At 40.3% G+C, this 25,723-nt stretch overlaps 1 protein-coding gene across 1 annotated transcript in view; it reads left to right on the plus strand.

Moving 5' to 3' along the window:
- The window catches only part of CNTNAP2 (contactin associated protein 2), a 2,322,964-nt gene that overhangs the window by 1,659,233 nt on the left and 638,008 nt on the right, over positions 1-25,723 (plus strand). The window contains exon 21 of the mRNA XM_075062605.1: positions 10,476-10,569. Coding sequence (XP_074918706.1) covers positions 10,476-10,569 — 94 coding nt within the window. The remainder of the gene's footprint in view (positions 1-10,475; positions 10,570-25,723) is intronic.

Raw genomic sequence — 25,723 nt, forward strand, 5'->3', positions numbered from 1 at the left:
TCATATTCAGAATACCTGTCTCTCTAACTTACCGTAATAACCCTGTAGGGTACATTCAGTGTCCAAAATATTTAAATAATCTTCACTCTGACAATATATCACTACTACTTATGTTCTGTGGAGTTGTTTTATCACAACTCTCAGGGGTATCACTTATGAATAAATAGAATAAGAGGTTCACTATTGAGCCCATTGGTACGATGCGATAAACATAAGTCTGTTGAATACTTAGATAGTAACTTATGTCTTTGTGCCGGTCAATCAGAACTTGATTAAAGTCTTTGACATAAATACATATAGGCTTAAAAACAGATGTTTAGTGTGAACGATTTTAATTGTTGGAATTATGGCCCTCATTGCTAATATCGGCATATTTAAACAAAGTAACAGGGACTCTGTCAAACAGGTTGTAAATAATTTTCTCATTCAGTGACTGAATAAATCAACAGTTATTGCCTCATTAAACTACTGTGTCCTGTTTGTAATGCCACTATTTTCTCAGGAATTGTGTCCGGTGTTAACGGTTGGTCTAGGCTTCAAGAAAACTATTTTAAAAAAAAATTCATATAGGCAAACATTTGATTTTTTTTCTTCTGCTTTTTTGATGACGTGGACAAAGTTTAAATTTGCTTATAAAAATTCTTGTGTCTCACCTCTATTAAAATGTCAACTACCAGTAGCCATGGCACATTTCCAAGACTGCGTAAGTTCACCTGTGGACAGGAAAAAGCTAAGTAAGACAAATGGGGACTATGTTATCCTAGTAAATGAAAGTCAAGAGCTGGGCTTTAGGCCATATAGGGCGAGTTTTATTTGTTTTGACTTCATTAAAGGTTATAATACTTCAGTAGAGTATTTTCCAGATCATAAACAACAGAACAATCTCAATCGAATATCAAGTTTTTGGGGAAAGAAATGGTGTTTAGAGTTATTCACACATCAATAAAGCCTCTTTTTAAAATAATAAAAAAGAAGTCCAAGAAAAAATCTCCCTATGCTTAGGGCCTGATCCAAAGTCGATTGAAGTCAATGAGAGTTTTTCTGTTGATTTCATTGGACTTTGGATTATGCCCTTATAAAGCCATGAATGAAAAGAATTTCTGCCTCAGGGCTAGACTCCTACGTTCTCCCTCTGGCTTCCCATGCAGTGCCCCAAAAATCAAGATTCTAAATGAGGATGGAATCTGGACAATATACTTCCTATTTTACTTGTTTTTCCTGTTGTGCTATATAAGAGCTATTAAGTTTGTTACACAAGAAATAAAAATGGGATGCATTTTAATATTAAATAGAATAATACCCAAAGGAACACAGCAAAATGTAATATTAATCAGTTTCCTTATTGGGATGTATTTGTAGATTCTCTGCAGGTCTCCAATTCTCCATGCCTTCTTTTAAAGCCATTTCCATGGATGTATTATGTACCCCAGGGCTATGTACCACCCAGACCAACACATTTCTATAGGAACACTTTCGCCATCCTATGTAAGCTTCATGAAATATATGAATGTCGTTCGAAAGTAATATCAGTGTCTGGCATTAAATCTAACATACTCCCATCTACAGTTTGCAAAATGAGACTGTTTTCTAAATGTTCTTATATTAAAACATTTTTCTTCTCTTGGGCCTATATTTTGAAGCTTAAATTTTCCTGATGCATTAAATAATCATTTCCAAGTGGTCCACACTCTTTTATTTCTGGAACCATGGAGTCTGGTATCTGAAACCCACCTCACAATGAACTGTTCTTTTACACCGATCCACATACACTCAAATCTCATTCAGAACAAGCCATTTTTCTTTCAGGCCAACAGCCAAAACATGCCATATGTTTGAAACACTGGAAACCCTGGTTCCAGTCTCACCAAAGGTTTATCTTTTTCTATAAAGCTATTATTTTACCTCTGGAAGCCTGAGGGCTATACCTCTGGTCTTGCAAAGGGTTATGCATAAGTGTCTTCCATGGGATGCCACTTCCTCAGATGCAGGGCCGATGCAACCCATTAGGCGACCTAGGTGGTCGCCTAGGGCACTAGCATTTGGGGGCAGCATTTTGGGTCCTTTGGCAGCGACCGTGGTGGCTGGATCTTCAGCCACCCCAGTCGTCATCGGCATTTAGGCAGAGGGACCTGGGGCAGTGGGGCGCAGGTAGGGCCACCTGCAGCAAGTAAGGGGGGGCGTGGCACACAGGGGAAGTGCTCCCCACCCCAGCTCACCTCTGCTCCGTCTCCTCCCCTGAGCACGCTGCCCCACTCTGTTTCTGTCCCGCCCAGGCTTGCGGCGCCAAACAGCTGATTGGCGCCACAAGCCTGGGAGGCAGGAGAAGTGGAGCGGGAACGGCGTGCTCAGGGAGGAGGTGGAGAAGAGGTGAGCTTGGGGCTCACGGCTCCTTGGGCCGGGTGGGAGCTACCATGGGGGGGGCGCCTCAGGGCGGGGGGGGCAGAGAGCTGCCACAGGGCTCGGGGTTGGGGGGCGCAAGGTGGAAGTTTTGCCTAGGGCGCAAAACATCCTTGCACCTTCCCTGCTCAGATGTAACACATGGAAGTATCAGAACCTATGCCAGGAACATCAGCACTCATGCTCAGAATACAAAATTCAAGGGTGACTGGCAATTCTCTCTTCTTAGGCTGGAGGGGACTTGAAGCGTGATGGAGAGAATGTACTCAGGGAAATAGTGTAAAACATTCTTGGAATACACTCTGGTAGAGACAGGACTGTCTTATAAGTAATGATTGATGATTCAATTCAAATAAAGTGAACGCAAGCCTGAGCCTTCACCAAATGCTTGAAATGAACCCAATGTATTTTTTTTATTTTTTGCTTTTTGCAATTCAAAGAAGTTTAGTAAACTGGGTGTGGCTCTGCATTTCCCAATTTCATCAAAAACAGGAAGCAGAAAGACCAAAATCCCATGAGAAAAACAATGAAAGCATTAGTTTATGACTGAGTTGAAACCAGAAGGACTGGAAAATTTGCAAAAAAGTCCATATCCCTCTTTACTAAATGGGACAGTCAAATATTAGTATCCTGAAATTCAGAGGTCATAGGGACCTTCTCTCCTCATTGGCACATGTGTGACTCCCATTGAACTCAACAGAAAAAAAAAATAAATCAATAGAAATCTTTCCTATACATCCCAGGACAGAATATAGCCCTAAGGTTGTATTGCTTTTATGAAACCTGAAGCTGTAACCATTTGCACTCCTTAGACTTGCTGCTGATAAGCTGAACTATGTATTATTGCAGACAAATCTTTTTCTTCCCACCCCTCCACCCCCCCACTTGTCAATCAACTAGCAAAGTCTCAAAGTTTCACGCATATTAGAGCAGCAGTTGTCAACTTTTTTTCATTTGTGGACCCCTACAGTTTTCAAATAGAGGTGCGGACCCCTGTGGGAATCTTAGACATAGTCTGCGGAACCCCAGGGATCTGCAGACCACATGTTGAAAACCACTGTTCTGTGGTAACAACCAACTTTCACAGACCCCTTACACATCGCCTGGTTCTCAAAAGCTTTCATTCTCCAGATAACCAAGAAAGACTCTACAGACCATAATTTGTAAATCTTTCATCAACTCATTGCCTTATTTTGGTATTTTTTCCACCCTGACAGGATAAATGTCCCTTATGGCATCCCATATTCTGCCAGTTGATCAATCTTTCTTATCTGATCCCAAAGCAAGATTAATTTTCAGGTTTTTTCTGAAGGAATTAAAACCCCTAAGAGAAAAAGATGAAATAAAAAAGATTTTTGAAGTGTGAGTCCTATTTCCTAAACCTAATGCAAGTGGAATCTCAACCCATTTCTCTTCATGTTGAACAAATGGCAATGAACTATACATATAACAAAATGCTGAAATGAAGTCTTCCAGAGAGTGGAGGTTGATTGCTAACTTTCTGTGTATATGATAAGACACAGCTAGTGGTTCTCTGGGAGGGGAATATTTTATTGTAATATTGGTATTTATTATAAACTCTAGATGTCAACATTATATACATTTAATGATGCTTCATTTTGAAAGTTTTCATCTCCAGCAAACATTAATCATTTTTGTATTAAGCGCTATCTGTCTCAGTCTACTCAAATGTGTATGAAGCATCATTGGTCACTACTGTTACTAAGGGAAGTCTACACTTTCCGTGACATGTAGAATACAGACTCTACCCTCCCAACTAGCACTGGTATAAACAGTACTGTAGATGGTGAGGCACAGCTTAGGTGAGTAGAGGTCATGCCTAAACCTCCAGAGTATGTACCTTACACAGCTCTCTACACAGCTCCCATGTCAACACTGCTATTTTTTAGCAGTAAAGTGTCCTGCTGTCTCCCCACTGTAGTGAAACTTTCCCCACTGCCAGAGGCTTTCATTGCAGTGGGGAAAAAGCTCCAGCAGCTCCCCCCACTGGAGCCTTTTCTTGCCACAGTCAGAGGCTCCAGCAGTGGGAAGCTGCCAAGCCTTTCACTGTGTTTCACTGTGGGACATAGCTACCTGTACCCTAGCCACCACTGCAAATGTAGATAAGATCTAAGAGTTAGGCCAAGATTTTCAAATGGTGTCGGATGACTCAGTGTTTGAAATGCCTCAGAGGAGTTGCACTTCTAGAATGTGCTGAGCACTCACCAACTAGAAATCAGGCTCCATTAAAAGAGCTCATGCTGTTTGAAGAAAATGAGCCACCCAAAAATCAATGTTTTCAAAATTCTTCCTTAAGATCATGTCACAAAACACTGGCTCTCACCTGATACCTGTATGCAGAAAGATCATTTATATAATATATTTCATATAATAAAAGCATATGTGTTTCTCTGTGAGCTCATTATATTGACATAATGCTATTGTGACTAAATGCCCAGAAAAAGTCACAAAATATTCTCAGAAATAAGGTTAAAAGCCTAAAAATCCATGTATAAAATAAACATAACCAGAAATAGATACACATTTTACATTGTATGACAGTATGTATTGGACAAATTAATGTCCCATTAATGTTGTCTTTGAGCACAAGGGGTCACATTCTTTAATTCTAATAACCTGGTATTAAATAATCTATTATTGCTTCTGTTAACATTTGACATAAAGTTCATCAATTAAACATAGGGGGAAAGAGTGCACAATGATCTGAAATTACCATAATGTTATTTCAGCTGATGGTGGTCAACGTAAAGAATTAATTTAAGACAAAACAGGGCCCTGTTTTCATGTTAGTGCTCCTGTTACATTTTGAGACCATCATTTAGAAACACACCTAATTATTAAGCCTTCGTCTGAGCTTGCATATCTTCCACATATTGGGCCAGAACCTCAGCTGCTGTAAATCAGTGTAGCTCTGTTGACTGCAGTGGTGCAACAGTAGTTTACATGAGCTAAGGATCTGTTTTTTTAAGGGGATGGAGGAAGCCTTGTGTTTAATTTTTAACTGCGATGCATCTTATGCTGATTGCATTTCCAATTTAAATCAATGTGAAAAGCTTTTATTATAAGTGAATGCAGTTAATCCCTTTGGAAGAAGACTATAATAGCCTAAGCAGTAGTTCTTAAATCAGCGTATAGCCCTGGAGAAGAAAATTTGGAGTCTTACTTAAAACAAATAATAATTACATCTATATAGCAAATTTCATCTGAATATCTAATGCAAATGTTAATTAAACTTCACTACATTCCAGTTTGTTCCATATCCATTTTGCACTCGAGCAAACTGAGCCACACAGAGGTTCAAGGATTTACTCAGAGTCACAGAGCAAGTTTCTAGGTTCAGTTGCATACAGTCACGTATCCAGTACTTGAGCCTGCTCTCATTGAATCCAATGGCAAAACCCCATTACCTTCAGAAGGGCAAGATCAGGCCTTACATTGGTGGTAGAGCCATTATTGAACCGTCACCTACTCACTAGACCATCATGAGAAAATGTGGCTGTGAAATTCTGATGCTGGGCCAAATCTTGACGTGCTCACTCAGTTTTTGCTCAGGTCTCACTCAGGCAAAGTTTTCATAGCAGTCAATGGGAATTCTACTGGAATAAGAACTGATTAAAAACCGAGTAAGGACTTCTGGGTTTGGACTGCTTGTTGTGAAATGTGCCGACACCACCCTGAATACTCACAGGTATTTGGTAGGAAGCAGTCATGTATCTGGATATATTCAAGATAATTTTGTTATTAAAGCACTGTGTTGGAGAAGGATACCTGGGTTCTTCTTTTAGCTCTGCAGTAAAAGATAGCAATAAATGTCCAAGAAAAGGTGACATTATTACAATTAACATCAGAAGAAGATACAGAAAGCCTCTTCTCCTCTATCCTGAATAAGTAGGAGGGAAGGACCTCTACATAGAGCTCAGGAGAGCATTAGGTAGTGACCCTGGCCTCTGCCAGCCCCAAGGGGATATGGTCTACCTAAAAGATTAGTTTACACTGCATTTTACTTCATGTGCGAGCCAGGTGTGCTTATTGCTATTTTGCGAAAGACCAGTAAAGTGCACCAGCAGCAAGCATGAGTTACATTATCAAAGTGAGTAGTTATCTAAAAGAAATGGAATTTTATTGAACCTCCCTAAACAACAGCAATGTCAGATAAAGTCAGCCTTGTTGGCTTGATGTGACTTGAGAACTGAAGCTGAATGTTTTCTACCAGTTTGTATTTATATTCGGCTCAAATGAAATTAATTATTTTTAAAAGAAAAGAAGCTGTAATGAAAACTCAGAAAGATAATCAAGAAGCTATAATTTAACACATATACATGATGCCATCCTATGTATATGCAAAAGATTGATTTTGTATTCATTAAATAATGCAATATCCTTTTCAACTAGCATGTGATAGTAATAATTCTTTTTCTATTATGAGTCTTGATCTACATTAGACTGAGATAATTGCAGTATTTCTTGTGACTGCAAGCAGTTTATTCTAGCAGCTGATACCTGAACAGCCACTGGATGGCAGTACAGCATGACTTTTAGAAAGAATCCAGTCCTTCCGAGCGCCTGTATTCTTTCAGTCACTGATCTAGAAATGTCCTGGATTAGATTCTTCTAAAATTGTGTTTTTCTTTTATAATCTTGTTCGAATAGAACACAGACAAATAAGAAAAATAAGAGAAAAGAAATCTCACCACTGACCTATCTTCGATTCCTTAAGCACCTTATATACTATTTCCCCACCAGCTGAACAATATTCCCCTTAATTCATAGCGTCAAAAATGGAGAAGGGCACAACTCACAAATTTTGGGTCTGAATTCAGACCAGAACTTCCCCAAGGGCTTTGAGCTGGTGTAATGGGCTGATTTCATGTATAATCAGAAATCTTTTCCTTCTTCTTGCACCCAGGAAAGAATCATAAAATCTCATTTCTCTGGATTTAAAGTGAAGGTTCATTCTAACCATACGCTCCAGTCATTTTCCCATATTCCTGTTTTTCTAGGGGAAGTAAAGGGGAGATTTAAATAACTTGAGTTGAGCTTTCATGAGGAGATCCATAAAGATATCTGAAACTTGCACTTCTGGATTTCTTCACCTAATTTTTCAGTTTTTACTTAAATTTGAACATTTCCATGCAGATAGCAACAGCAAAATTTCACCAGCTCAAAGTACATGACATAGGCTCAATTGTAGGTTTGCTACTAACACCATGCATTGAGCAGATTGAGAAACAGATTATGATTCAGAGATTCACATTCTGCCTCTTGGTTTCCCCCATCCCTGGCACAGCATATCTCCCCCAAACACTGGCACAGATGTACTGGCCAGCACGCTGGATGGAAGCGGCAGAGCCAAGGTTTGGGTTTCTCCTAATCCCCACCTCCTTGCATGAGAGAGAGAGTAGAATCTCCCTCCCACACTGTTCTCCGTGATACAGGTAGCTGGTGAAGTGATGTAAGGGGAATTCCTCACTCCCCTGCATTCTGTTCTAGGCAGCAAAGCCACGCCACGTATAATTGAGGTTGTCTGACACATCTCAGTACAAAACCGTGTTTTCAGTTACTTGTAACTTTGCCAAACTTAAACTGTTCTGGGAGAAATTTCCCATGCCAGGTGTCAGCCTCGGGTTATTTTTGTGGTAGGGAGAAGTATGTTATTTTGACTATGTTAAAAATATTCTCACAGCCATTTTATTGAGAAGCTATAATGACCCCATGCTTCTTCATGTTTTGCTTTGGTAGGGTTTTGGGTGGGGAGGATGTTGTTTTGTTTTAAATGCGCACACACAATATGTTTATATTAAAGAAGACCAGGTCAAAGAAGTGTGCCTGGCACTTAGAGCGAAAGGTGGTGAGGTTTATGATGGTCCATAGTTCCTGTGGGAGTTCTTTCCACAGTTTGGGACTGGCCCCCAAGAGAGTTCCATGGTGCCTGAGGAGCAGAATTGGTGAACACAGCCTTCATCCCAGAGCATGAAGCAGCCTTTTAGGTATGTTGGGCCCAGCTCATTCAGCACTTTGAAGATAAGGACCAAGATGTTGAACTGGACTCGATATTCTATGGGAAGGCAGCATAGATAGCAGAGGACCAGTCTGATGTGCTGGCAGTAGTCCATGTGGCTGAGGAGATGCACTGCAGCATGCATATGCAGAACAGGCCATACTCGGTCCCTCTATAACAAAATTGAGATTTCCCTTGGATTCATCAAGGGGTTTATTCTTCCACACATGGAACTCACATTAAAGTCAAAAGGAGTTTCCCCATGCAACAGGCTGGCAGGATTGGTGTCTAACATTTTTTGATAAAGATGCTCACATTGAATCATAATTTAATTTCACTTTTCTTTCCAGGTACATTATCCAGCCATAGTTAGCTCTAGGGAGCAGGGATTATGTTTTTGTTATATGTTTGTACAGTTACCAGCACAACAGGGTCCGTGACTGGTGCTCTTAAGTGCTCCCACGGTACAAATAAATATGATAGGTGTCCTAGTGATCTCAGACATATAGATCCAACAGCTAGAATTCTGTGCTACAGTAAAAAGAAATATTTAGACAGCGCTCTTCCATGATGGGTGATGGAGATAGGAGAGTTCAAAGGAAATGTTAGCCAATTTCACAATAAAGTGCAGTGCTTCTGGGCCTGATTATCTTCCCACTGATAGTGGTTTTACTTCAGTGGATTATTGCTGATTTACAGAAGCATAAGTCAGGGGAAAACCAGGAAAATTAGTTCTTTTCTGGTTTCACACACACATGAGCGTGATTCTCCTCCCACACAAGAATGAATCAGAAACAATTCTCTTGGAGTCAGTGGTGTTAGACTAACGTAAAACCGGTTGTGAGAGACTGAAAAAATCAGACCTTGGATAATTATGTCAATAAGCTGTTCCTGGCATACCTCTGTCAAATCTTTGTTAGTTCAGTAACCAGGTGATTATGATGATGACAACACTGAGTGCAGCACTGTTTTGGATTTCTAACTCAGATTTAAGCCATTACCATTTGTCTCCTGAATGAAGACAAGTGTATTTTTCTCACCTGCTGCACATGTAACTCACATTAACGTTAATGGAAATTATGCATGTGATGCTAGATGACAGATTCCCTTTTACCATGGAAACTGATATCAAGTACATAATTTACTATGTGCTTGTTGGCACCTGCTGTGGTTTATGTCACAATCCAGTTATATTTTTAACTCTTTGTCTTCACCTGCTTATAACTCTGGAAAAAACCATCTTCTCTTAAACTGAAATTTTACATGCCCCATCTCAGCTGAAAGGTGAACTCTTTCTTCTTGCAGGTCTGAGGAAATCTGTTCAGTCATTTCTGATTTAAGTGAGACTATAAACAAATTTTAATTTGCCTAAAGTAAGAAAATACTGCTATAATCTTTTCCATAGAGATAACTCAAAAATGGCTGAACGTTAAGACTTCAACCTGGTGTGTACATCCATGACTAAGCTTTAAAGAGTTGGTGAATAGTAAAGTTATGTGCAACTGAAAAGCATTTTTGAATGTGCTCACAGAGGTTTTTCTACAGGTCTTATGACATCACCAATGCACTTTCTTCCTTCCCAGTTTAATAAGCACAAGAGCTTCTGCTCTTAGGCTATTGCTTGGACAGTTTGTGTAAGGAAGCTAGAGAAGTTAGTTACCAGTAATTGTAGTTCTTTGAGAGTATTGCCTGTGTATAGTCACATCTTTGGAAATAAATGTGCTTGCATGAGCTCAGAACCTTCTAGAAAGCAGTGTCCCTTGGAGCCATTCACACACCTCCCATTTTAATTCTTTGTGCAGGCTTTTTAGTGCATAAAAGGAGTGTCCTGAACTACCCTTCATTTACTTCTGACCAATAAAGGTACAATGAATTTCGTGCAAAACAGTGGCTTGACCTTGGCTCTCAAGGGTACTGTCACTGTTATCACAGATAAAACAAGAGCATCCAGAAACAGAGATCTAAATGTACCTATAATCTCCACAAGGAAGACCTGATTCACTAGCAGTGTAACAGGGTATGGTTCTAAAAGTCTCCTCTTGTTTTTTACTTTCCCCAGCTTGATCATTATCCTCCAGCAAGTTACAGCCTGCCAACAGCTTCTGACACTCAGTTCAACTCCCCAAAGGCGCTCTTCCTGGGAAAAGTTATAGGTGAGATTATATTTTAATAATTTATTTTTATTAGACATTTTCAGAGAGGAAAAATTATATGTATAAGCACATGAGATTGTGATGTTCGTAGTGTCTGCAGTAAGACACCCACTGGACATCTCATTTTTTACTAGGTTCTTAACTTTTACTGCAGCCTGCAACCCTTTGGTTCTCAAAATATGTTCTCACACCCCTTATCAAAAATTATTGAAGTAAGTCAGTTCTTTAAACCTAGATATATTTTTGACTGTCTTTCAAAGTGGGACATTTTATTAAATAAAAGAATATCAGTGCCAGAGAAACAAAAAGAATTTACTGTGCATAACAAAAATCTCTGGAGAGACCCTGACTCACTGGTATAATTGTTGCACCACTGCCGGTTGCCATTGATCAAACTAAATAACAACTGCCAGGGAGAATGCTGAGTGAGGGGAGTGGAAGTCAAGGTTAACATTGTTACATATGTTCAGCACAGTTTGAAGGGCACACTACTGGCAGAATCTAGTGCATTTAAAGCTCCTAATTGCTACATTATCCTGGCTAGAAGCAGTTCCAGTGAATCTGGAGGAAGTCTCGCCTAGCAGAGGTGTGTATACAAAAGTGATTATCTATACATCATCATATGTACAGTTTGTAATGTCCTATATTCCATCTTGGAAAAGGGGTATATTTGAGAGATGGAGTGTTTGATTTTTGTTTTTGTTTTTAATCAATGATACTCAGTCATAATTATCTCTGTTCAGTTAGATTTGATGCTTTCTTGTCTTGAAAGATGAACATGAAGCTATATTTACAAATCCAACTTGTGCTTTTGTGGAGCATTTTGGAACCATCCTGCTGAGAAACAGTTCTACCTGTCTTTTTTTTTTCCTTCCTCTCTCTCTCTCTTTTTTTTTTTTTTTTTTTTTTCTTAGTCCACGTTATTTAACTCTGGTAAATCCATGCTTATAAATAGCAGTTCCACTGATTTAAGGAATCCGGTCTTCTTTTGAGATCAGGCTCCCCTCTTTTTTTTTTTTTTTTTTTTTTTTACTACCTTTATTTGCAGAGAAACAACATATCCTGCCAGCTTTTCTTCCTATGACCATGTCACAGTTCAGGACAACTGCACCTGTGCTTCCCTGTAGTGGTTCAGCAAGAACACCCACACTCAGGCTTCTGGCTTCTAAGGCTTTGCCTTTCTTGGATGGAGACCTGCATCTCTCTCCCTCCTGACTGGGTTATTTCTAGGCTGAATGATTCTCTACTTTCACTGTTATTCCTAGCAAAAGACAGTCTGCCTAAGGTTCCTGCTTCACTTCCCTCCCCTCCTCAGAAATCGTGCACAGTGTAATTGCTACACTTATAAGTTAGCACACTGCCCTTCCTTTACAACATATTATATTTTTAAGATAAAAGCATTACAGAGAAAATATTAAAAACAATAGAAGAACCGACATGCATGCTAATAAGCTTACCAGAGATCACCCCAACTCTGACATAAGCTCTGGCAGGTGATTAGGGCATCAGAACCCACACAGGGCTCTATTCTGTGCTGACAAGTTCATAACAGCCTCAGATTCCAACTAGCACCCCATCTCATGGGGCCTCGATAGGTCAACGCCTTCCAACCTTTCCTGAAGGATTGGAGCCTTCCATGGACCAGAGGTCCTGTCAGCTTGCTGGATTAGGAGGAACGCCCTGAGCCTGTTTAAAACCAAGCTGTTTATCCAAAAATCCTTCCTTTGTCCATTGGCCCTGGATAATCCAGATTGAATCTTTGAACAGACCTCCTGTGACAGGTGATCAACAGACAAAAGGTCTCCGCTCAGGACAAAATTTCCTCCCCTTCCCCCACCTCCCCACTTCTGAGGTTTTCCACTTCACCCATATTGTCTCAAAACATCAATCATGTCAACTATATTGTTCAACATAATCTTTTGCAGTTCACATTATCTCCCAGAGACTACATTAATCCTTCTTCCTCCTAAAGAAGTTCCAGATAATCCCATAACAGCACACAAACATTCACATTTTCAATACAATGAACCCCAAAGGTGGTGTATGTAATTTAATGATTTAACTTAATTCCATAAGACATGCCCAGGATATTGAAGGGTACTGTCATATCTGTCACAGATCATTTATATCCAGTCAGAGACTAGTACTTGGACAGCACCTACCATGACATGAATCCAGTCTCAATTGAAGGTGCTATCACAATACACATGATTAATAAAATAGTCAGCATATACCTCCTTTTTCTCATAACTGTCCTTAATATTGTGTGCTGTCAAGTCAGGAGAATTACATTAGAAACATAGAAACAAGTAAAAATTATTGAATTGCAAATGTAATTAGAGAGTACATTTTTCTCTTGAAATTGAAGATTTCTCTGTATTCCAGAAATAATTGCTGAGTTCCTGAAATAATAAATCCTAGAAAATGTAGGCAAGTATTTTTGCTAAAAGCAAATGTGCAGAGATTTGAAATACAATAATAGAAGATAGTGTTTATTCTGCAGACGCCTGAAAATAGGGGGTTTGAATTTGTAGTCCTTACTCAGGCGAAACTGGTTAAATTGAACTGGGCATTTTTTATTGTCTCTACAACCCTCTGGATATCCCAAGCAGGATTATGACTGCAGGTGGCCCACAAAGGAGAAGGAGCCAACAAATAGTTGGAAACAAGATCCTATTTTTATGTAAATGTACCTAGTACTAAAAAAAGGCAAAGGAAAATTGGAGGATATTTATAACCAGAATAGTCCTTAATCAGACAGTTTTAAAAAAATGTTCCAGTAGACATCAGCACAGCTTTCATCTCTTATTTAATAACAGTGAGACTTTGAAGATTAACACAATGAGGTAAAAGCAATGAGGTTCCTGTCAAGATTCTTGACCGTATGAAAGATTAAACAAACAAAAAATAGGACAATGAAAGGTTGTTCTCTGAGTAGATATGGGCCTGATCCACAGAATTGCAGGGGTGTTTGGATTCAAGGTGCAAGTTTCTGCCCATTAGTGAGAGAGAACCGAGCAGTGCGCTTCAGTTCCAGATCTCAAAGTCCTCAAAGTGTGACGGGTTTTGGATGTGGTGTTCTGGTCCATGCCCATCTCTAGTTATGAGGCCTATATGACCTTCAGTAGTTCGAATTTTTAGAAAACTAAAAGCATGGCTTGTACCATGTTACTTGAAGAAACTAATATATTTCCCATTCACTGGTAGCGAGAGAGATCTAGCTACAGAAAATTAGCTGCTTTTTTGTAAAATAGTCATTCTAGTAAAAATAAAATAATAATAATAATAAAGTAATAGTTTGAGGGTTCTCTCAATAGTGATAGCACCAGGCACAACAAAATGTAGACCAGGTTGGGTAGGATGCCAGGGGGGTACAGGAATTTGTTCCTGGACGGCTTTTCTTCATTAATGAAATACAAAATGCTTTTTAATTGGTTTCTTGTCAAAAGGGAAAGGAAGAAGTTAAAAAGCAATCCAAATAGAAACATTAAATGCAATCTAAGAAATCAAAAAATAGAGACACAAGCCCTAGCCTGTTGACCAACAGCTTCTCAACTCAGAGCTTTCCCTGACTGAGCTCTCTATGGTAGAGTCCCAAGAGACTTCATTTATTGCCACATCTCTATCAGCCCTTAGTCACCTTCAGGTGTGTCCGTACACAAGGTAGCAAAAAGCTATAATGAGCCATTATGGCAAAAGCTGGCAAAACCCAAGGTGAATCATTTCCTGTGTTTCTAAAGAGATTTGAAGAAGATAAGCCACAAATACAATTATTATGCACCATTCATGTCTTAAGCTGAATTGCATAGTCCTTCCATCATCCAGAATAGGACAGTATCATTGTATCAGGCTGTTTACTACATATTCTAGTAGCGAGCTCCAAAGAGGCAGAAACATGATTTCTGTATGGGCTGCTTAATCTGGGACAGTGGTTCTCAACTAGGCGTGTGTGTACCCTTAGAGGTACACAGAGGTCTTCCAGGGGGTACATCAACTCATCTAGATATTTGCCTAGTTTTATAACAGGCTACATGAAAAGCACTAGTGATGTGAGTACAAACTAAAATTTCAGTTTATTTTATAAGTATATGGTAAAAATGAGAAAGTAAGCAATTTTTCAGTAACTGAAGTGTGCTGTGATACTTCCGTATTTTTAAATCAGATTTTGAAAGTAGTAGTTTTTAAGTGAGGTGAAACTTGGGGGTACGCAAGACAAATCAGCCTCCTGAAAGGGGTCCAGTAGTCTGGAAAGGTTGAGAACCACTGATCTAGGAACATGTGCAGCAGTACTCTTAACTAACAAGTCCATTTGCAGCTAAGGTTAGTGCCCCATCTACAGCTACCACTGCCCACCAGCTTCTCAATCTTCAGATCTTTCTTCATATTTCTCCCAGTTTCCTGTATTTCATATGTGGTGGCTGCTCTTCACTTGTGTGGTACACTGTTCTATCTGGACCTCTCGCTAAGAATCTGAGACATTCCCTGTCTTTAATCTTACCGTGTGCTAGGACCTGATCCTGCATAGGACTGAGCATCCTCAGCCCTTATTAACATCAGTGGAATCTCAGGATACTCAACATCACTTTGCAGGATTAGATCTTAGGTATTTTTCACTTTTGCCTGAAACTGACAGTAATCCCCACCACCCTTTTCTTCCTCCCACAGTCTTCCATACTTCCCTCATTGCCAAGAATATTCGCATAGCTTCTAAATTACAGATTTCTATCCTTTTTACTCTAGACCATCTCTGGGAATTGTTTTGTATGAGTAACCTAGGCAATCTTGTAGAATGAGCAATCTCATTATTTTATTGCTTATTGTATAGTATCTGAGATGTCTGAAAGATGCTATGTACTATGTGTGAAAAAATAACTGACAAGAATGTAGAGACATTTAAAAGCAGCAGAGGATCCTGTGGCACCTTATAGACTAACAGACATTTTGGAGCATGAGCTTTCGTGGGTGAATACCCACTTCGTCAGATGCCATAAGCACTCTTAGTGCAGATGCCATAAGCATCTGATGAAGTGGGTATTCACCCACGGAAGCTCATGCTCCAAAACGTCTGTTAGTCTATAAGGTGCCACAGGATCCTCTGCTGCTTTTACAGATCCAGACTAACACGGCTACCCCTCTGATACTAGAGACATTTAAACATCTCCAGTTTCTGTCATTTTGAATAAAATTACACAAGTCTCATCTGACATTCAGAAAGATTTGATAACACCAGTTAAGTGTAGCTGCACAAAAGGCAAAGTTTCATTCCACTAAGTTTCCTACCTACTGCATTTTTATGAAGTTATTATGTCTTATACAACTTGAGTTTTTTCCTCATCATGAAAGAAAAGGAACTCTTTCACCTGTAACCATGTCATGTCTAGTACCAATTTATTACTTATGCTGCTGCTTCAAAGGGGCAAAGAGTGGAAATGAACATGACAAGTTCACAAAGGGCACCAATAAACCCCAGTACCAGCCCTGTAAAACCACAATAGCACAGAAAGCTAATTCAGAGAACTGAGTGCACCTTCAAGGTTCATAAGTCATAACATCAAATATTATATAGGCCTGGAAATGAAAGAAACAGTTATACAAAGCTGTATGGAGGAAAGAAGGGGCATGTTTTAATTTTCCACCAAATATACTAGAATGACACACATGGAAATCCAAAGTGACTGCCTTAATATAAGTAAAGGTCAGAACTGAGTGATAGGAAATTTAGTATCTCCATCTTTAGCTCACTGTATTGTGCCTGGGCATTGCACTGATCTTCAGAGTGTGCATTATTTTATATAAAATGGGCAAATTCTAGCTTACTGTGCAGTTGCAGCCTAACCACATGCTGAAAAGTAGCATAAATGTGCACTCATATTTTGACTAGAAACAGTCTCATGCACAACCAGTCTGGGCAGATTACTCTGCTCTGTGTGTCACCGTACTTAGAGATCATTTCTTGTAGGGATGGGCGAGCTAGTTTTGCCTAATTTCATAGAATCATACAAATGTATGCCTGGAAGGCACCTCAGGTGTTCCTGAATTCCAGCACGCAGTGCTGAGGCAGGACCAAATAAATCTAGACCATACCTGATAGGTGTTTGTTCAATCTGTTCTTTAAAACCTCCAGTCCCAGGGATTCCACAACCTCCTTTGGAAGCCTATTCCAGAGCTTAACTACCCTTATAGTTACAAAGTTTGTCCTAACTCTCTCTTGCTGCACATTAAGCCCATTACTACTGCTCCATCTTCAGTGGACACGGAGAACAATAGATCAGTCCTCTTTATAGCAGCCCTTAACATATTTGAAGATTGTTATCATGTCCCTTCACAGTCTTCATTCCTAAAGACTAAATATGCCCATTTTTTAAAAAAAATGCTCATAGGTCAGGTTTTTCTAAACCTGTCCTAATTTTTGTTGCCATTCTGGACTCTCTCTAGTTTCTCCACACCTTTCTAAAAATGTGGCACCCAGAGTTGGACACAACACTCCTACTGAGGCCTCACTAATGCCAAGTAGAGAAGGACAGTTATCTCCCGTATCTTACATACAACACTCCTGTTACTACACCCTAGAATGATATTGGCCTTTTTTGCAGCTGCATCATATTGTTGATTCCCATTCAATTTTTGATCCACTATAACTTTCCGATCCTTTTCAGCAGAACTACCACCTAGCCAGTTATTCCCCATTTTGTAGCTGGGCATTTGATTTTTCCTTCCTAAGTATGGTACTTTGTACTTGTCTTTATTGAATTTCATCTTGTTGATTTCAGGCCAATTCTCCAATTTGTCAAGGTCATTTTGAATTCTGATCCTATCCTCCAAAATGCTTGCAACCCCTTCCAACTTGACGTCATTCACAAATTTTATAAGCATTCTCTCCATTCCATTACCCAAGTCATTAATAAAATATTGAATAGTACCAGACCTAGGACTAACCCCTGTAGTGACCCCACTACATACAGTCTCCCAGTTTGACAGTGAACCATTGATAAGTATTCTTTGAGAAAAGTCTTTTAACTGGTTATGCCTCACTTTGTAGACCCGTGGTTAGAGCACTCGTCTCATGTGTGTTCTCACCACCTGCCTTTAGTCAAGTGGTTAGGGCATTTGTCAGGGAATTAGTAAACCCATGTTTGATTCCCTGCTCTGGAGAAGGGACTGAACTCAGATCACACACATGCACAACCACGTGAGCATCCTAACTAATAGTATATGGGCTATTCTGAGGAGAGTTGCTTTCAGTGTTGGCATGAGAACAAATAAGCCATGAATAAATTCCGGCTGGAAATTAGATGGTTTCTCACCATAAGAGTAGTGAAGTTCTGGAACAACCTCTCAGGAGGAAGTTTAATTAGTTTTAAGAGAGAGCGGGATATAATTGTGTGGGGGGTTGTGTGACAGGTTTGATTGCGATGATAGCGGGCAGGGGTTGGCTGCCCGGGGGTGGGGGTAGATCCCTTCTGGTTTGTGTTTTAGGTTCCTAAAGCTCATTGCAGCGACCTTGGGCATGAGTCCATCCTATTTTCTGCCTGTGGCAAATAAGAGTTTAGTCTCCTATGGGCTGTAGTACATCGGTCTAATTCCAGGTGTTGGGTTTATTGTACATGTGCTTGGGTGGTGGTGGTGACCTATGATGTACAGGAGGTGAGACTAGGTAATCTGGTGGTCCCTTCTGGCCTTAAACTCTGTGATTCAGTCTCTCTTGATGAAGCTGTTCCACTTTGTACAAATACTTAAATATCATTGGGCCAAGAGAGTGAGTGAGAATGACTGTATAGCTTGGTGATTAAGTCACTCACCAGAAGTGGTGCCCTTCCAACCCCTCTAAGAAAACTCGCAGTGACTCAGGCCAGGTGCAAAAGAGTTGGTAGCTGTTTTAATGGCATGAATAGAAAGGCTTTTCCACTCGCCAAGCGCCACATAACTTTACTAGGACACAAACTCTCTTGGCTCTGTGTTCAAAATCCAGCATTGTCCCAGCCAAACAGGGATTCTGGGCAGTATGTTATCTGACCAGTCCCAGTTTAGCAACACAGCTCACTTTGGTTGAAATTTACCCTGGTCCAGAGGCCTGCAAAAGATCTATTCACTACTTAAGTCCTACTCAAGCCAACACCAGAAGTGGAGTATATATAGATCTACTGTACATAATACTGACCTGCTGCACAGGAGTGACTTTCACCCATTCTGTATATTTACAATCAAGCTGTACAGAAAAAATAGTTAAAGATATTCATCAAATAATGTTAAGTATGAATAAATTTGAAAAGTTGGCAGTCTATTGATGGATATTCCACAAGCAGCAAAAATATAAGTTAATGAAATAAATTAGTCACTGTGAATTACTTGCTCAGCTCCCATTATTACAAACAAAAGAGGAAAATATAAATTATGCAGAAATACTGTTACATTTTCTTTTTAAGCCAGATCTTTGAAGTTATGTGATTTTGTGTTTCTTTTAATGGAAATTCTTCTGTTATTTAAATTACAAATTAAAACATGACTGATGCCTTGTTTTGAAGGTTTCTGATCAAAATTTTTAAAAGGTATCAATACTGTTTAAGCCTGCTCTCCAGTGTGTACGGTAATGCAGTGATGTCTTCAGATAATGCAGATACACCACATACTTACAGCAGAGAAGAGGTATAATACAATCAGTAACCACTGCAAATACATTGACTTTATTTTTTAGGCTTGCCCTTTCCATTCTAGGCGCCTTAGATTGAAATGGATACCCCTTGAAATAAAGTAAATGCATTTGCAGTGGTTGTTAGCTATTTAAAACTGTTTAATAAGCCATTCAATTCAATTCAGAGTTTTTGAGAATTAGTTAATAAACCAGTTAGAATGACAGTTCTGTTTCTTAAAATAAATGTGTTTGTTTATGGTCACGGCTGTGTAACAGCAGCTTAGTATACCCAATATCAAAACCAGGAAGGCAGTATGGTCTAGAGCAGAGGTGGGCATGCTATGGCCCGTGGGCCACATCTGGCCCCTGGGACCATCCTGCCCAGCCCTTGAACTCCCAGCTAGGGAGGCTGTCCCCTCTCCCCCGCAGCCTCAGCTCACTGTGCCGCCAGCACTCTGGGGCGGTGGGGCTGCGAGCTCCTCCCAGGCAGTGAAGCTGCAAGAGCTGCCAGGTATAGTGTATTAAATTGTTCCCCTTAGGAATGTGCTACTTATGGTTTATTACCTACAGTTGCCAGTCCTGGCAGTTTTTCTACTGATGTGTATAGCATTTAGATGTTCCATTTCCACTCCATGATGCAACTTAGCCTTAGGGCCATCTGTGACTTATCTGTTTAGATTAGAAAATAAAAGGACAGTTGAAGTCAAGGTTTCTTAACACAGGGACACTACATAATTTTGCTTTAAATTTTTATAATCCCTGTTCACACAGATGGATCCATTTTTTCTGGTCTTTTTGCATGTTAAATTTGCTAATGACGTCGTAATAGTAGCAAAATCTAGTATAAAGTGGTGTTAATAACCTGCCAGGCCTAGAAATTACCTAACCTACTTTCAGGTTCTGGGAACTGATTTATTTTGAGTGGCTTCTGTATTGGACATGTTTAGTTTCACCAATTCATTTCACAACATGTACCTGAGAAAATGTCCTTTTGCCCAGTGTACATTTAATAGGATTTATTATCCATTCGGCAATTTTTAATGCCCTAAATAGTTTGGCTCCCAGCATCTGAGAGACTGTCTATCTCTTTTCTCAAATACTGTTGCAACAGTTGAGGTCATCTGAGGTTCCTGAGCTGAGAGCTCCCTGCTGATGTGAAAGAAAGGGAAGAGAACTAGCAGCAGGGTCATCTCTGGCGGGGATGTGGTGGGGGATCCTTAACTTAGGAGTTTCCTCCTTGTCTCCTAAACTTGAGCCGAATCTACAAAGAAAAGACCACTAGTTTTTTTAGGCTTTTCCTGAAAGGTTTGGCATATGATAGGATGAGTGAAGAGGGCTGGTTGTAGGGCCGGCGCTTCCACTGGGCAACTCTAGGCGGTCACCTAGGACGCCAGGATTCAGGGGCGGCATTTTGTGTGCTTCCCACAGGGCGCACGGGAGCTTCCAGTTCCGTTCCTGTCATGCCTCTGAAGAAGGACCTTCTGCCCACTTGCCGCAGAAAACAGCGGCAGGCAATTGAGCAGCTCAATGACTGCCGCTGTCGCCTGTGGCATTTCGGCAGAGAGTCCCTCTTCGGCGGCGCGATGGGAGCGGAACCGGAAGCTCCTGCGTGCCCCGTGGGGAGGGCACAAAATGCCACCCCCCGAATTCTGCCTAGGGTACCAGAAATCCTGGCGCCACTCCTGGCTGGTTGATAAAAGGGCCAGAGGAGGATGAGATTGAGTAATATTTGGAGATAAGAAGGAGTTGTGGGGGAGGTATTCTCCTTTACAAAACTTATGCATGTAACTCTTGTTTGAGTGCTCTATTTGGTCTTCTGTAAATCCTATAATTCAATATAGGGTCAGTTAATTAATTTAAATTGACATCCAGAAGATCTCCGATAAGCATTAGAAGTGTTTACAGCACAGAACTGGGTGTTGAGTGCAGGATCTATTTCTAGTGCTGCCACTGACTTCCTGTGCAACTGTAAGCAAATTACTTAATCTGTCCCTGCCTCAGTTTCCCCATCTGTAAAATGGAGATATTAATAACTGTCTCACAGGAGTGTTTGTAGGGTTTAATTTCTTAGAATTTATCTACAATGTGTTTTCACCAAGTGAAGTGGTGGTGTTTTATTTATTAAAATGTAGCCAAAAGAAAAACTTCCTTACTTCTGCTTTAAAATGTGAATTCAAAGAAGGAATTCAGTAGAGGAGATCAGTACATGCTGAACAGTTATAACATGAAATGTTTATTTAAATATCACTGTAACATATCATGGTATAAACCAGACTAATCCGCAGCTGCATCACCTGTGCCCTGCAACCTTGGGTGTATTACCAGCTGCACTTGGATTACACTCTGGCTCTCACCGGCCTTCCTTATGCTTCAGGGTGTCCTGAACAAACCCCTGGTTCCATATTCCCCCTCCCCCCCCAGAAATATTTGTCCTGTACTATGCAGAATAAAAATGTTGCTTTCCTATTATTACATTTATTTATTTATTTATTTGTGGTAGCTTAAGTTTAACATAGTACTGTACTGTATTTGCCTTTTTTTTTTTTTGTCGCTGCTGCTGCCTGACTGTGTACTTCAGGTTCCAAATGAGCTCAGTTTGTAACTCGAGTGTTCATAACTCTGATGCTATCCTGTATATCAGATTCAAGCAAAGTTTCTTACCATATGCTTTCAACAGTTTTACTGACCAAACCCAGTAGGTCAGGATCCCTCCCCCAGAGTGCAACGCTTGCTTCCCTTTTCTCTTCAGGTGTAGTGAATGTGATGGGCAGGGGGAGAAATGGGGTGCCTAGGGGTGTTTTTCCCTCCTTTTTATACTTTCAGTCCCTCTTTTGAAAAACATTTCCAGCTAGGCACTAAAAGACAAAGAGTCTGTGTGAAAGGATTTCCCCTGTTGGCTTTTCCTCACCTGTTTGAGATTTGTGTCCCTTCCCATTTGATGGCTCTGTTTACTGCTTAAATACAAATTAAGCAGAGCGCACATTCCTTTGTTTAGTACAGTCCTGTTTGCCAACCTCAGTTTGGGCAGGGCTGTGGGGTTTGGAACATGTGTTAATAACACCATATGGGGAAATCTTATAGCTTGACATACAGTGTTGCCACACACATTTTATCAGGATGATGCTGACCAGGAAATTATTAGTTTTCACACGATACCTTACAAGACATGCCTTGTACATAAATTATTGCAATAGTGTGTAGGATTTGAACACACAGTAATGTGTAGGGTTTATTCTGTCACAATCACAGCAAATAACTACAGCCTAATTCTAAGTTTGCAAGAGGTTTGCAGACCTATTCAGGCCTTCAGATGTTGATAAGTCAGGTTGTAATGCATAGTGCCCACTATTATCAAGGGGCATGAGTGACTGTCATTAAACTGCATTCTGCGGAAACCAGAGTTCAGATAGTAGAGGATATCTTGTGTAAATTGATTTCCATGTGTGGAGGGGGGAAGTAAGGCTGTTTTATTTTATTTTTTTGACAGTAAAGAAAAAGCGGACTTAGATTCTGAATTTCCACACATCTGACATTGCATTTGAAAAGCATCAGCTCTTACAGTGTGAAATATCAATTGACTAAGGAGATAAATTGGCAAGGAAAGTAGCATTTTTTCCACCAGACCCTTTATCTTTGTTTCCACTTGAATATTCACCTGCATCAAGCTAATTGTCTTTTAAAACCATTTTAAAATAAGGCCTAGTGATTGTCTTACTGTTTTGTGCAGTAAAGCTCTAGGAGCCAGACCCTATCATAGCTCCCTTGAAGTTAATGGCAATATGATAATTTACATCAGCTAAGGATCTGCTTTATGTGAAGGCAATTGAAACTCCACATGTGAGTTATGGAAAAGTTGGCTATGTAATAGTGGAAAGGTAAGGATCTTACTAAATTTAATTTTTTTTTCTATTGTAGTTATAGAATCCTGTATAATGTATGCAGCACAGCTCAATTATCCGCCGGTCTCTGGGGACACCCAAAAATTGAATAAGCAGAGGGCCAGTTAATGACAACTCACCTAATTTCAAAGAATGCCAGATGGCTGTACAGCCTGGCTGGCTACTGCAGCCCTTCATAGCATTCTGGCATGCTGTTTTCTGTCTCATGGGATTGGGGACCTAGTGTGTTGCCTATCCCCAGTACAGGCTGGTTTTTAGAAAGTCATATTTAATACCAAGATTCTTATGGGAAGGTTACTCCATGTTTTCCAGAATAGCATGGAAAATGGAGGACAGGCTGCAGTCCAGCAGTCAAAGGGCAAGGACTCTGGTTTTTCAGTGTCATTCTTTAACTTGCTGCAGACAATTCCCAGAAATTTCAAACTATGCAAACACATTATTCTGTTCTTTGAGCTAATGGGCTCTATCCTCAGCAAGTGTAAATTGGTGTGGCCCATTGACTTCAATGAGCTGTGTCAATTTACACCTGGATCTAACCCACTATTATTATATATGGGACTTTGCAAAACAAAGAATTGATAATTTAAGTTAAAAATAGGAACAGGAAGTGAATGAGGAAGGGGAAGGTGATGGCAACAACAAAAAGATCATGTGGTCACTTGCATGGGTGATGCTGAAGTGTTAATGTTACATAGGTTTTTGTGGGGAAGAGGAGGAGGAGATTTGTTTTAAAAGGCAAATGATTTACAAGCTTCCTTGCCGTGTATTTTGACAAGGCACTTGAAGGAAGGAAGAAAGGGTGATGATACAGCAGATGGTATGGGGAAAAGCTTCCAGGTATAGGGATCACATGGAAGACACTGCTGCTAAAGGAATAGTCAGATGATTAGCTTCAGCTTACCAAACAGGCTATGTGGGGTTCCTATACAATGGCACCTTTCTGTTATGGTTATTGGGTTAGCTGCACTTGGACTCCTCTCTGGTCTCTTCCACTGAACCTCACCCGGTGACAGACCTCCTACCTTCACCTATCTCTCACAAGTCTCCTCTCTCACATGGAGACCCCAGGCTACAGCCTCCTGCATTCTTCTCTGGTTACTCCACAGGCTCAACTATGATCAGTCCCTGCAGGTCTCTTCCTTTGGGGGTGTGACCAGTGATTAATCCATAATGACCAGACAGCCTTCTTCAAAACTAGTCATGTTTCTCTTTAATAGTAGAAACAGTGCTCCACATTAGCAAGAGAGATGACTTGTGCCACCCTATCTATCAGATCTTCTATACGCCAGTCTAGCTTACCACCTCCACTACCATGATAGTCAATAGCCTTACTTAGTCAAACCCCGCCACAAGGCCTATCTTCCTGTGCAACTTGAATTCAACTCCCTTGTGTATATGCATTATGAAACATGATGACATACTATGTTTTCATGCAGGATCCCTGCCTTATTCATTTCACAGGTTGGACTGTGCTCATTAAATGAACAGCTAGTCAATATTTTGTTTTATCATCTTGCGTTATTTACTGCACACTATTCAAACCGTGCTCTGAATATAGACTTATTAATTTCTTCACAGGCTTTTCTATGGTGCTCATCACTATAGCATCGAGTGCTTTACAAACATTAAAGAAATTATTTCCAGGGAGATGAGGAGCTGTTATTTTATACATGGAGAATTAAAGCACAGACAGATAGAGGTCAAAAGAGCCCACTAATTTGGCTGCCCAATTTGTGATGCCTAGGACCTGATTTGTTCAGGGTACTTAATATCATATAGCACTTTATGTTCAAAGCACAGTTCCCATTGACTTCAGTTGCATTTGGGAGTGGCCAGCACTTCTGCAAATCAGACCCAGCATCTCAGATTGGGCACCCAGAAAATGAGTAACACACAATTCGTCACCACTTGTGAAAAGTTTGGGTTGTGTAACTTGCCCAGCATCACGTAGGAATTCTGTGGCAGAGGCGCTCATAGAATCCCATTCTCCAGAATGGCGTTCAACCACCTGAAGTATAAGATCATCTTTTCTTTTCCTGCAGTCCCCTGCCTCATTCACTAGACACCTTCCAACTGAGTGGCATGCCACTGATATATGCAAGTCATGCATCACATGCCCTGAATGCCCAACTGGCTCTGTGTTGTGGTGGCTATCTAGCCCCCATGGAGAATGTCATTTTTGTCTAAAATGGCATCCTCCGCACAACATGACCTTATAGATTCATAGATTCATAGACTCCAGGACTCAAAGGGACCTCGAAAGGTCATCAAGTCCAGTCCCCTGCCCTCATGACAGGACCAAATACTGTCTAGACCATCCCTGATAGACATTTATCTAACCTACTCTTAAATATCCTCAGAGATGGAGATTCCACAGCCTCCCTAGGCAATTTATTCCAATGTTTAACTACCCTGACAGTTAGGAACTTTTTCCTGATGTCCAACCTAAAACCTCCCTTGCTACAGTTTAAGCCCATTGCTTCTTGTTCTATCATGAGGCTAAGGTGAACAAGTTTTCTCCCTCCTACTCCTTATGATACTCTTTTAGATACCTGAAACCTGCTATCATGTCCCCTTTGTCTTCTCTTTTCCAAACTAAACAAACCCAATTCTTTCAGCCTTCCTT

This window comes from Chelonoidis abingdonii, chromosome 2 (assembly GCF_003597395.2).
Source record: "Chelonoidis abingdonii isolate Lonesome George chromosome 2, CheloAbing_2.0, whole genome shotgun sequence".
Classification (NCBI taxonomy): domain Eukaryota; kingdom Metazoa; phylum Chordata; order Testudines; family Testudinidae; genus Chelonoidis; species Chelonoidis abingdonii.